Raw genomic sequence first — 14,134 nt, 5'->3', positions numbered from 1 at the left:
TGATTCGCCTTGGATGGACTTGGAGGTTGCCCAGTTTGACTTGGGGCCTGAATCTTGATTTGGAAATCCAAAGCTTTCTGCTTCCTATTGACTTATCATTGAAATCGGCAAACAATTATAATGCTTTTGCTGTTTGACAGAATTGGATGACATTTGCAGGTATAGTTGCCCTTGTGAGGGGATCACCCCTGCCAAGTTTCAAGTGGAATAAGTGAAAGAATTTTGGGGCAAGAACAGCTTTTACGGTTTGAGGGTTTCCAGAAAAGCATGCACTTATTCTCCCGACGTTCTTTGTGGGCAATTGTTATAAAAATGAAGTACAGCATAGAGATGTCCGTAGGCAAGAAACCTGCAAAATTTCAGATGGCTAGGTGCAGTGGCTAGGGAGTTATGTTGAATGATAAGATTAGTGCCAACTGAACAGAAAGCAAACAAAGTTATAGAAAGTGCACTAGGATAAGCATGGATAATGGAGGTGGAGCATACAATGACAACAGGACTTTAACATCCAGCATTTTACAAGCAAGCACCCAGTGCTACACCCTCCCAGGTCCCACAGACTCCAGAAAAAACTTCTTATGTTCCTACTCCTGGGAGAGCACTAGCAAAAAGAACTGAACACTGGATCAGTCCTGCAGTGATGTGGGGCAGAGTATTTTCCAGAACAGAACATTTTCCAGTGCTTTATTTTTCAACAGACAATTTTCTGTTTCATAAGTTCATTAGTAAAAATGAATGTATGCGAATTACAAATACAATATTAGACAAGCTTGGCAGTTTCAAAGTTGTAATTAATGTTTTTCAGGTGATTATCCTAAGCAAGTATGTGAGGGAAAACATATGTCATTGAAATACATACATTTCTCAGAGTGAAATGGAACTAATAAATAGTGTCAGCAAAACTGAAGGTGTCCCAACAACCTTGGTGGAAGGAAGTTGAGCTCTGTTGAAATAGAGTGGTTGTCAGCATATCATGCACAGTTCTTTAGGTTGCTAAAATTAATTACCATGTCAACTCTTTTCAGTACCTTTGGGGATTTTTCTTAAATGTAAACCTTGTAAGCGAAGTACATGCATTCCAATAACAATTTCTACATAATACAACATTTAAATCACATTAAGTGTGGTTTAATTTCGCCCCTCAAATATTCCAGATCAAATACTTCGGTGTGTTGGGACAAAAAATTAACATGGAGTACTTTTTTAGTTTTGTTTACTTAATACAAGTAAAATAAACATGCTAAATTAGACATCTCTAGGGCAGGGGTGGGCAGCTTGTTACCCTCCAGATGTTTTGGCATATGGCTTCCATCAGCTGTAGCCAGCATACCCGATGGTGATGGATGATGGGAGTTGTAGGACATCAGAACATTTTCTGATGCAAACTTTTAAATTTCCTATGCAAATGATATGGAACTTATGGAAATGAACCTAATGCTCCTAAAGGAATGCTGCTTCATCTTTTTGAACCCAGTGATCCTGGATTCCTGCATAAAGACCTTCTTAGGCAATTGTGTATAGCTGCATAGCTTGTAACTGGAGTCTCCACAGCAACCAACTAAAGAGCAGTGGATTAATAAAATTTGGGAGACTATGAGTATGTATAAGCTTACTCAGCAAGTGCAGAGAGCTAGGAATCCTAACTTGAAGAATGATATCGTGGCACCATGGGTTCCGTTCATTTCCTATGCACTTCAAACTTTTGATAAAGTTCCAGCAAAATACAGTTGCCTATTTTTTTCCTGATTACTATGCACAAACACACAAAATGGCATACACCTGCAAACACTCCTTTCATATATTGTAGAACTTGCATTTTTACTTTCATTAGAAATTGAGCTCCTACTTAGATTTATAATTAGCAAATTCCTTTGTTTCTTTGGTGATTTATTATTATGCATGTTCTTCTTTTCTGTTGCCTTAATTTTGTTAATTTTGTTTCAAAATAAAATTAAACTTCATGATAAAAAAGGAAGTGAACCTAATTTGCATTGGAAAAATTTCTGGAAAATTTTCCCATTCAAAATGTTCTAGAAAAACCCACATTACTGGTCCTGTGATATATTACTTCAACGTCCCTACCCCAAAGCACTGAGATTGGAGTGTCCTGTTAAAACAATCCACTGTTATTAAAAGCTAGAGCTGTAAGTCACAAAACTACACCCCTCCCCCTCTCTCCACCCTAATGTTTTCCTTATGTGGAGAGCTTGGGAAGAAATGTATCAGTTTCTGCTGGCACACTGTATGACCTGGTTCACACATAACAGCCTGTGGGTTAAATATGAATGGCTCCTTCATAGATTGCTGAGCATGATGTGTGAACCCTGGCCGCTGGGTTGTTAGGGGCTAAACAACAAGCAGTTAACCCATGATTTGTTGTTGGGTAAACTGTTGGGTTGTTTAGCCCCTAAACAACCCAGCAGCCTGGGTTCACATATCACACTCAGCAACCTACAAAGGAGCTGCTCGTGAGTCTCTTGAGTAAAAGCAGAAGTGACAGGCATGCTGTAGGCAGTGCGTCTGCTCTTTCCTGCTTGTCCCCGACAGCCCATGGATTGTTTAGCCCATGGGCTGTCATTACGGTGAGAACTGGCCTTTTGTGTCTCTGTGTCCCTCCAAATTGCTAATGAAGCTTTGGGAGAGTTCAGGTTCGTATTTGGTCTGCTTTGGAAGAGCCTCACTTCAATTCAGGCATCTCCTGAATCTTTCTGAATCAGCCCAGTTCAGGATTTGGGATTTGGCTGAATCCAGAGCATACCCATCTTTAACACATCAGAAAAGGCTTTGCAATCCAAGGTGCATTGCACAGGATGTACACTGTACCTAGTTCAGAGTCTCTTAATTGCCCCAAGTGAGCCATGAGTACACCAGGACACACCCAGCGCTATGCTGTACCTGTCAGGGTGGACAGTGAGCCCATAGAATCCCAGAGTAGTTCTGATTCTGAGGAAGAGCAGTCGCTCCTGGGAGAGGAGCGCGCTCCTCTTTCCCAGGGCCAACAGCTGACGGAGATTCCTCCCACCAGCATTCCTAGCTTAGATAGCAGTCCTGGGAGTGACAGAGCGCAGGAAGCAGACTTGATGGACGCGCGACCCTGACGCAGAGAGCAGCGCCAAATGGAGGGCACAGAAAGGAGGCGTAGTGCCCTGTTGGCGTGCAAACAATGGCTGCGCCCAGAGGATCCAAGGGAAAAGGGGAGGGACTCTCCCTAGTCCTTAAGTTCAGGGGTCTGCCAGTAATTCCCTTTCAAACGGGGACCAACTGTTCCAACTTAGGGCATAGGTACTCTGCTGCTCATATCTAGTTGCTAACGGTAGAGTTGTTAAGTTATAAAAGAGGAATAAAGCTTTGAAAAGAATCCATTTGTCTGTGTCTGGACTTGGCTACTGGATTAGACTGAGAGAGACCTCCAAGGAGCCCTTGACAGCACCTTACATTGCAGGGGAAGATCTGTAACTGTGGGCAAATGCCTGCATCTTTTCTTTGATGCATTCATGATAAGCTTCCAAGAAACGCCAGGGTTCTCTGGATAAAGTTTGTAAGTCACTGTCCATTGGATCAGCCTGTCTGCCATTTTTTTCTTACATGAATAGGCCATTATATTATAAGATGAAATTGTAAAAAAAATGAGTAAATACAAATTAATTAATTTGAAATAGGCAAACACTGCACTGAAGTAAAGGGTGAAATGTGAAATCACTGCTTTCCCCCCAAAGACAGGAATTTGCTGATGTGACATTACTGGCAAGCTTGCATTTCTGTAAACTGGGTGATTCATTTTCCCTCTTTTAAATTTTTTTTAGAAGCCCTGTATGTTGGCTACCACTCAAGGACCTGCCCTTACCCTGATGTAAACACACCAGATGTTGGATGCCATGGCCAAGCCTGCAGGAGGAGAGGTGGTTTCCAGAGCTGGAGAAGTCTGCCATGAATGTGGGCAGTTCCATTTGTTGCCAGATAATCATCTTTATAACTTCCAGGATGAAGTGGATGATGACCTGACCTGCCACATTTGCCTTCAGCCTTTGCTCCAGCCTATGGACACACCATGTGGACACACGTACTGCTTTAAGTGCCTCGAAAACTTCATGCAGGAGTACAACTTCTGTCCTATGGATCGGAAAAAACTGTCTTTCCAGCACTGCCGGAAATCCAGCCTTTTGGTGCGGAATCTGCTGGATAAGCTCATTGTCCACTGCCCCTTTCAAGATGACTGTAAGCTGACTATGCAACGATGTGAGCTAGAGGCTCACTTACAAAACAGGTGTGTATATGTTTCTCTGAAACCGTCAACTGAACGTGCACGCTGTCCTCGATGGCTCCTTCACCATTGTCAGCAACTTACAATTTTCTTTCAATTTTGGCCTGAAGATTGTACACGTTACTACAGAGGGAAGACAGAGCAGCCATTTGGGTTAAGAAACAGGCCACTTTATCTCCATTAAAATATGCTAAGGGGTTGCTTTCCATTTTTTAGTTCTTCATGTGGAAGCTTTCTGTTTCAAAGAAAGTAGTCATGTTATATAAGTAATGATTCTAATGCCAAGGTAATGGTAAGAGATGCTAAGTTTTTGAACATGGCTATTAACACCAGATCTCTAAAGGTGACCCATTAAGCTGTACTCGCACAGCTCCTTCTGCTCTACTTTTTGTCAGAACCACCGTCCCCTCTTCAGTGTCATACTCGAGTTCATTGTTAGGTAACGAAGGCATTTCTTCTCGGTTTTAAGGCTACAATCTCAGTCTCAAGGAACTGAGGGAATAAGCAGGAACCCGCTAGGGACATGCGCATTTGGACACTGCGGGAAGGGTTCCCACCCAAGCTCCTCAGCTATAGAAGCTTCCCGAATTGAGGCTCTGTGCAGGCACAGAGCCCCATATGTATGAATGCATGGATGACCACTCTAAGAACTACAATTAAAAGTAGCAACCTGTCTTTTTTGTACTGAGGTCCGTTGACTTGGAGTGGTGCAAACAGGGAGGAACCAGAGAAATAGGAGCAATTTGTGATGGTGATGAGCAAAGCTCTCTGTAGATGTAGCCAAACTTATGAATATGCTTTCTTCCCCCTTCCTCCTTCTTGGAGTAATCCCCCCACCTTCCTTTCCTGGCATTTTAAGCATAGCTTTGTGCTATGTGTGCACAAATGCACACAAGGAGTTAATTCAAACCATGCTCCCCTTGTAAACCAGATATCATAACAAATTTTGATGTGGCTTTGTAAACCATGGATGTGAGGTCACCTGGTTTGCATTAGTGCACATGTAGCATAAAACAACACTTTACTCTGGTAAGGGTGGCGGAGATAGCGTCTATTCGCAAGTATGATTACCAATCTACAGGCCGTGTCTATGTCTGCAGGGGGCCCAAGTTTGAATAGGGCATATTTATTAAGCAGTCGTGCTTGTCATGCTGTTCCCTTAGTGCATCTCTTTCAGTTAAGAGTTAAAATGTTCACTAATGGGTGAAAGCGATCGTGGCATTTGGAGAGCTCCAACAAAAATCTGTTGTAACCATGAAAAATAAGAAGCTTTAGTTTTAAAACCACGGGTGAAGAGCAGCTGCTCTGACTGGACATAGGTGGAGGCTTTGTTAAATCAAAACTGTAGTTATAACCCTGTCCTGACTAGGAATTGTGAGCACTTTTATATTCGACTGTTGTGGTTTTAAGGAACTGATCGTGCAGTTTTATGCAACGGTTCTACACTATTCAGGTCAGGCAGTTTATTTTCAACCCTTTCATTGTGAGTGGCATGGAAATAGAGTAGGACCAACTTGGTTTCTCCTTGAAACCATTGCAATAAATTTAGCATCAAAACACGTATACTATTTTAATTTATAAAGTAATGTATCTTGGTGACAAAATCCTTTTTGGACTTCCAAGGTAAGAGTTGTATGACTCCTGGAAACATTCCAAATGTCTGGTTATGGTTTGTGCTAAGGGGGGCATAGTCATGCCCCTATAGCCAGTGTGCAACTGAAAGGGTGGGTGGAGAGTACCTCTACAATTGGTGGAGATTGCAGGTGATGGAGAACAGATTGATCAGGGCCCCACATCTGCTCTTGCTACAAAATAAAAGTGGAGGCTTAAGCATGTTTGTTTAAACATATGGCTAACATAATCTGTAGTCCTCGGCAGACATAATTCTGCAGTGCAAAAGGCATGTGAGCTGCATGGAATGAGCTTTGGGGATGATGAGCTCTGGGGAATGAATTCTGGGTTCTTCTAGGTTGCATAAAGTTAGTTGCAAACCATTATGTTTTAGTGGTGATAGCAAGAAGTTAGTATGCATGTCTTTTCAAGAAATGTATGAATGTTAAAACAGGAAGCTTGACTTAAATCAGTTTGCTTTTTTATTTCCAGGTGACTTTAAATCACGGTGTAACTTCATGGTTTTAAATTTCCTTGGTTTAAATCAGTCCACCCTGATGGCACATGTAAGGATGTATTGTGCCCAGTTGAGATATGCCAACTAATTTGCTATACCATTCAGTTAAAATATATATAATATACTCTACGTCTTCCACAAGAATACATGCAATTAAAATAAGTTTTCTATCCTGATCCAAAGTAGACTGACTTTTCATTATATTGCTACAGGTGCCATTGTGTTTACAACTTGTACCTTAGTGCTGAGCAAATCCGTCTTACTAGATTGTAAGCAGGACCTATCTTGACATTAACATACATATTATACATACACCCCCACCCCAAATGATTTAAAAATAATAAAATTGCTTAAGTAATTTGCAGGTTAAATGTTGCTGTGTTTCACAGGATCATGCCTTTTAGCAGGACAAATTAAATGCCTTTTTGGTGCTGTAGCTACAGGTGTCTTTGTTTCTAACATAAGAACTTATGAAGAGCCCTTTTGGATCAGAGCAAGTGTCCATCTAGTCCAGCATTCTGTTCACACAATGGCCAACCAGCTGCCCATAGGAAACCCACAAGCAGGACATGAGTGCAACAGCACCCTCCCACCCATGTTCCCTAGCAACTGGTGTACATAGGCATACTGCCTCTGATACTGGAGGTAGCATATAGCCATTAGGATTAGTATTCATTTGTGCCCTTATCTAGTTAATAACTGTTGTTAATGGATTTCAACACAAAACATTCTGTAAAGAGGCTCATTTGTTTTTTTCCGAATTGAGCCAATTGGTTATAGATGGAGATTTCTGTTTACATTTCAGACTTAACCCCATATTTTGGACTAGGTAGTAATGCTTGGCACAGGGTCTCAAGTAAACATGAACAATTCAGACCTTGGTAGTTATTGTGAAACTTGGATCTCTTAACAACCCAGAGTGCTGTCCTAAAGTATTCCTGAGTATACCCATTAATGTCATTGTGGGATACTTTTGAGCATTTTGCCCACAGTGTTCTGTAATTTTAACCTGAGGATTGAGTTGGCTCCGGGCAGGCGAGTTGGGGGGCACTTCCCAAAATTGGGTGGGGCCGCCTACTGCTGATATATGGCCCTCTGACATGATTGCCCAGGCCCCATTCACACACAACATACCCACACCAACTCATCTCAGCACCCATACCCACTTCCGCACACAACAGGCACCCCTACATGCACCCCATGCCTGCTGCACCAAAAAAGAGGATGTTAAAAAGCCTAATATAGCATTGGCAGGGTGTGTGTGCTCAGTGAGGAGAATCTCTTAGCAGCAGGAGATTGGAGATAAGAGATTTTCTTTGTCTGGAGTGAGGGGGTTGGATCTCAGGAAGAAGCTGGTGGATTGGATGGGGAACCCCTGCAGGCCACATTCGGCCCATGGGCTGGAGGTTCCCCATACCTGATATATTGGATTGTAGCCTGAGGCTTCAATCCTATGCATTCTTACCTGGGAGTAAGCCACACTGAACTCAGTGGGACTTTCTTCTGAGTAGACATGCACAGGAGTGCACTGTAAATTAAATAGTCTTGTATTCTAGGTTCTCCTGTGTACAGGTGCCTCAGAGGCATGAGCTGCCCAGTGTTGAAAACAGGATGCTAAACTAGGGCTCTCTTTCTGATCCAGTGGGAGCCTTTTAAGTCCTTGACAGTTACAATATGTGTAGTCATGGACGGTTTCATATGAACTTAGCAGGAGTTTGTTTATTTGAGTCACTCACATCCTTGTGTCTTAGGCAACTTTCCTTCATATTTACCCATCACAGAGTTTTAAGTTCTGACTATATTGGATTGTTTAGTTACATATTAATCTTAGGCAGAAACTGAAACCCAGCCGGTGGGGGGTGGGGGTATGTGTGACAAAACTGGAAGGCAGGGGGAACTTGAATGGAAAATTTTGAGTTGAGAGTTTTGGGTATTGGGTAAAATATTAAGTAATTGGTGAAAAGCTAATTTTGAAGAGAAGCAGCAACGCACTACTACCTTGTGGTTTATTAATTTGGATGGGTGTAGAATAGTATCAATCCAGTGTGTTCTTGCGAACTCTCACAAGAGATTCTTCCTAGTTACCTGGTAGTTGCCCTGATAGTCAACAGTTTAAATCCATGTCTATGATGTTGGCAGTATTGCTGACAGACACCAAAAAAGAAAAGCGGGGGGAAGTTCCCTATTAACATGAATGGGAGATTAGTGCCAGCAAAGATCCTTCTCTTGACTCACCAATGAGCTGTGACCCCCCCCCCCTTCACAAAACAACCCTAAATGCTTCTAGGAGTGTCAGTTTACACTCTTATTCATGGCAGGCATAGAGGGAATGTAAAAGTTTGAAAAGTTTTTTGAATCCAGTCAAGTAAAAAAAATTACTGTGACTTTTTATATAATTGGCTTGGCATATGTAAAAAACATATAGCACATACAAAGCAAATCTTGAAAATTAAACTCATAGCCTACCTATGCGACTTATTTAAAAGGTAAAGGTAAAGGTGTTCCCAACCAGTCGTGTCCGACTCTAGGGTGCGGTGCTCATCCCTGTTTCTAAGCCAAAGAGCCAGCGCTGTCCGAAGACGCTTCCGTGGTCATGTGGCCGGCATGACTGAACACCGAGGTGCACGGAACGCTGTTACCTTTCCCGCCGAGGCGGTACCTATTTATCTACTTGCAATTTCTTGCTTTTGAACTGCTAGGTTGGCAGAAGCTGGGACTGAAGATGGGAGCTCGCTCTGTCACGCAGCACTCGGGTCTCGAACTGCTGACCTGTCGACCTTCCAGTCTGCAGTTCAGCTTCTTGCACACCCATTACCTTTCTGCCCTTCTCAAGTCCAAGTATTTGCTTATTCATTGAAAGGAGCATATACTGTAAATAGCAGAGCTTCATTAGCAAATATTCTGTTCAGAGTCCTAATTAGAATCCTTCCTTTCTCTCAAGACTTCCCCCCTCCTGGTTTATTAAACTGATTGCTCTATTTAAGTTGATAACTGAGGGGGTTTCCAGACAAGGCTTTCATGATGCTGTCACTCTGCCTCATTCAAAGAAGTTTACAAAGGTTCAGACGTTGTTGTCTAATACTTGCAGCCCCCTCCGCTGTGTTTTCCCACCACTCCTTCTGTCTTTTTTCTTAATGAAGAAAATCCATTAAGAAAAGAAGATGGAATAGCAGCACAGTGCCTTCTTAGTGGTAGCTCTAGGAGCCTGCCATCTGGAAGCACCCTGAGTCTTCACCCCAGCCCCAGCCAAAGGTGGAAGCTGTATGGCTTAGGGAACTTGTGGTTCTTTGTTAAGTACTTGCATTTTGCAAATGCTCTGTAATAAGCGAGGGACATTTCCTTTCCGGGGTTCTTTTGCCTTCAAATGCAGGTGTCATGGCTTCAAGAAATACAAAGCTCAACTAGAAAGGAAAAAGAATCCTCGCTCCAAGTTGAAGGGAGATTCTCTTGCCAGGTTGGAAACAAATACCCCGAAAGAGCCTGAGATATCAAATGGAGTGTCATCCCTGGTGGCTGGAAGCTCGATAGCTGCTGTGGTATCTTTGGAGACACCAGAACCTGGATTGGTTAATCCAGCCTTTGATGGGAGTGAAGAAGGTAGGCATTTCTCTCTCAGACCAGAGAAAGCAAGTCTGCATTAGGAATACATTGCCGAAAGTAGGCAGATTTGCCCAAATTATAGTGCATTTTCCTGCTGTTATGTTGATAAGAATTCATTGATCTGGTAAATGAGATGAAAGCTGTAACTTTATAAATAGCGCTGTGTTTATCCTGCAGTTCTGTGAAGTTATGCTTGAATATATCTCAAAAATCCAAGAGGTGCCTAAGTGAGATTTCCAGTGGTTGGAGGTGGGGACTTCAGTGCCTTGTATAGCTGCTTGCTCTTTCCCATGAATACGTAAGCCAGAATAAGGTATACAAAATCAGAGAAAATGGTCAAATCCTCCTAATTTCTATATTTTATACAAGCTGAACAATTCAGTTTTCTTAGTGCAAAATCTGGATTTCCTGGGTGGAGGATTTCAGTTTTAGGAAGTGCAGATTACAAATAAGTAGCCTATTAATTTCTGTCCATAATAAGCACAGGTGCTGTGGAGTGAACTGTATTTGTGCAATTAACATCCGTAGATGGATCAGGAAAGCAAAAGTGTGCTTTCAGAAACATCAGATATAGTTCCCATTTGTTAGGCACCATGACAATCAGAGATTGCAAGGAATGAAGGACAAGATGTCAAAGATATGGGAAATTGTAGTTTGTTTCACATATGAGCTGTTGGGAAGCATTGCACTAGCTAGTAGACTCTAGCATTTTAACACTTCAAGACTTGCTCTGCAACCATGTACCTCTCTCCCCCCACCCCCATTCTCTCAATCAGATTTACCCCAAAGATCTAGTCTTGTAGCAGAGACAAGTACAATTGAAATTCACCGAGAAGACCCCGAGGAAGAACTTGGGATGCGGATAGTTGGGGGTAAAGACAGTCCTCTTGGCAACATTGTTGTTCAAGAAGTTCTTCGGGATTCAGTTGTTGCAGCAGATGGAAAAATAGCACCTGGAGACCATATTCTAGAGGTAGGTTTGCTGTGATGAAAAGGGTTGAGATAAAATTACAGTTCGATCCCTGCCCTTTAAAATGTAAACAATCAGGTTTGAAAGCTGGTTTGGCTAATCTGACTTGAACTTTGGAAGGATGAAAATGTAGGAGAAGGTGACATACCGGGGCATACAGGAAGGCTTTCAACAGGTGTAGATATGTGGAAATGAAGGATGTCCTCTTAAACATAGACATCGTTGCTTCTAGCTTTGGATTGTGCTCATAGCATTGCAGTGAGCAATGGTGCATTAACAAGCTAATGGGTTTAGTAACCTTTCTGGTTTTTCTCACTAACTTGTATAAGAGACGGGGGCAGGAGGGCTGCCCATGGATCTGATTTGTTTTTGACCTTGATCAGGGCTTTCTGTGGCCTTTCCTGACTGTGCTGCAGTTCTGTTTTCTGTTACTGGCTTTTGCTACAACTGCTATTCTGGCCTTTATTTTTCCTTAATGCTCCAGAGCAGATTAGATTTTATTCTGACCTTCCTTTGGTTGTGCGAACTGCAGATTCTGCAGGAATAAACTGTTTTTGTGGCTCCTCCTTCCTGCAACGCATTTCCCCCCTTTGTCTACACTAGAGGGGGGAAAGGTGCCATGGTATAAGCCCTGTACCAAACAGTATTCTGATTAGTGCTTGTTTTTGTCCTCTTCCAAGGTGAACGGTGTCAACATTAGCAGTGTGACTCATTGCCAAGCTATTTCCTTACTGCGCCAACCCTGTGCTGTGCTCCACCTCATAGTGCTGCAAGAGAAAGGGTTCACCACCAGGGCTGGGCAACCAGATTCCAGTTCAATAAACCAGGAAGTGATCCACGTCACCCTCGTAAAGAGAGACCAATCTGAGCCCCTTGGCATCAAGTTGATCAGAAAAACAGACGAGCCTGGGATTTTCATTCTGGATCTTCTAGATGGAGGCTTGGCAGCCAAAAATGGGAAACTGAGACAGAATGATAAAGTCCTTTCTATAAATGGCCAGGATTTACGTCAGGGAACACCTGAAGCAGCTGCACAGATAATCCAGGTAACTTCATGAAGAGGAGCTACCCGCAATCTAATAGCTCAACCCAGGCGTTTTCAAATGTTGCACTAGGGAAGTCTAGGTCATAGGAAGCCACTTTAGATGGAGTCAGATTGTTGGTCTATTTAGAAACGTATTGTCTCCTCTGACTTGCAGCAGCTGTCCACAGTCTCAAGCAGTAGTCTTGGTGACCGCATTCCACACGATACGTACAGTGGCAGCTCATGTGCATGGGGAAATATCCCCTCTTCTCTGGTATAAAATGCATTGGCTTGACTGCCTGAAAAATGTGATCTCCCTGAATCAGTAGAGCTACCTTAAGTGCAGATGTGCAGGCAGTACTTTCAAGTAAAAGGAATTACTACTGTTTTGGATTCACATCATAATCTTTCAGCCTTTCAAAGTATTACAGAACATTTTGCACAGCGTTACAAAGCATTTCTTGAGCTTGTATGTTGTAAGAACGTTGGAAACTGCCTTACGCTGAGTCAGACGATTGGTACGTCTAAGCCCAGTATTGTTGACAGTGACTGGCAACAGGTCTCCAAGGTTTCAGGCAGGAGTCTTTCCTAGCCCTACTCAGAGATTTATTTCTTTTATTTTATTTATTTATTTAAAATATTTCTTGGCTGCCTTTCAGGGCAGAAGCCCTCCCAAGGCGGCTTACAACAATAAAATACATAAAAACAGTTAAAATATTAAAAATGTTAAAAACATAAAAACAATAAAAACCAACAATAACAACAACAATTAAAACCAACAATAAAACCAACAATGCTGTTAACAGCAGCAACAGTAGCAGTCATATCAATGGAAGGCCAAGGTAAAATAATATGTTTTCAAGGCCTCCTTAAAAGTCTGCAGTGATGGAGCATGGCGGACCTCCGATGGCAGCTTGTTCCAAAGGTGTGGGGCCACTGCAGAGAAGGCCCTCTCGTGTGTTCACCCACCTGACTGCTCTCACAAGTGGGCAAATGAGAAGGGCCTCTCTTTCTGATCTTAAAGTGTGGGCAGGCTGATATGGGTGTAGGTGGTCCTTCAAGTAACTTGGTCCCAAACCATTTAAGGCTTTAAAGGTCAAAACCAGCACTTTGAATTGGGCTCGGAAATGTACCAGTAACCAGTGCAGCTGGTGCAGTATAGGCATTATATGATCGAATCGCCTTGCCCCCACCAATACTTGGGTGGCCGCATTCTGCACAAGCTGGAGTTTCTGAACTGTCTTCAAAGGCAGCCCCATGTATAGCGCATTATAGTAGTCCAGCCTGGACGTGACTAGGGCATGGATAACCGAGGCAAGGTCTGTCCTCTCCAGATAGGGCCGCAGTTGGCGTACCAGCCTGGTAAAAAGCAGTCTTGGACACCGCAGCCCCCCGGGCTTCCCCAGTTAGCTCAGAGTCCAGGAGGACTCCCAGACTGCGCACTTGGTCTTTCAGGGGGAGTGCAACCCCGTCTAAGGCCAGTTGTAAACCTCCATCCGAAGTAGTTGGTCTCCCAACCCACAGTACCCCCATCTTGTCTGGATTAAATTTCAGCTTGTTCACCCTCATCCATCCCCAGACAGCCTCCAGACACTGGTTCAAGAGTTCCACAGCCTCCCTGGGATGTGCGGATGGAAACGAGAGGTAGAGCTGAGTATCATCCGCGTACTGATGACATTTCAGCCCAAACCTCCTGATGACTTCCCCCTGCAGTTTCATGTAGATGTTAAAAAGCATGGGGGACAAGATAGAACCTTGCGGCACCCCACAGGCTAACGGCCATGGGGTGCAACCGAAGTCCCCCAGCACCACCTTCTGAGACCACTCCTGCAGAAAGGACTGGAACCACTTTAAAACTGTGCCTCCCAAGCCCAACCCAGATAAATGATCCAGAAGGATAACATGGTCGATGGTATTGAAAGCTGCTGAGAGGTCCAGAAGAACCAACAGGGTAGCACTCCCCCCATCCATTCCCCAGCGCAAGTCATCAACCGGGGTGTCCAGGGCTGTTTCCATCCCATAACCAGGCCTGAAACCTGATTGAAATGGATCTAGGTAATCACTTTCATCCAAAACGGCTTGGAGTTGTGAGGCCACCACACGCTCCAGCACCTTGCCCAAGAATGGCAAATTTGACACAGGGCGGTAATT

At 43.3% G+C, this 14,134-nt stretch overlaps 1 protein-coding gene across 1 annotated transcript in view; it reads left to right on the top strand.

Annotated features, from left to right (window-relative positions):
• The window catches only part of LOC146338637 (ligand of Numb protein X 2-like), a 64,820-nt gene that overhangs the window by 32,929 nt on the left and 17,757 nt on the right, over positions 1-14,134 (top strand). Inside the window, exons 2-5 of the mRNA XM_084814177.1 lie at positions 3,804-4,264; positions 9,760-9,986; positions 10,766-10,962; positions 11,640-12,005. Coding sequence (XP_084670303.1) covers positions 3,864-4,264; positions 9,760-9,986; positions 10,766-10,962; positions 11,640-12,005 — 1,191 coding nt within the window. The 5' untranslated portion in view covers positions 3,804-3,863. The remainder of the gene's footprint in view (positions 1-3,803; positions 4,265-9,759; positions 9,987-10,765; positions 10,963-11,639; positions 12,006-14,134) is intronic.

This window comes from Heloderma suspectum, chromosome 9 (genome assembly GCF_057233095.1).
Source record: "Heloderma suspectum isolate Gila_16-S chromosome 9, 16-S_ref, whole genome shotgun sequence".
Classification (NCBI taxonomy): domain Eukaryota; kingdom Metazoa; phylum Chordata; class Lepidosauria; order Squamata; family Helodermatidae; genus Heloderma; species Heloderma suspectum.
The sequence above is the reverse complement of the archived record's forward strand: the minus strand, read 5'-3'. Positions and strand labels throughout refer to the sequence as shown.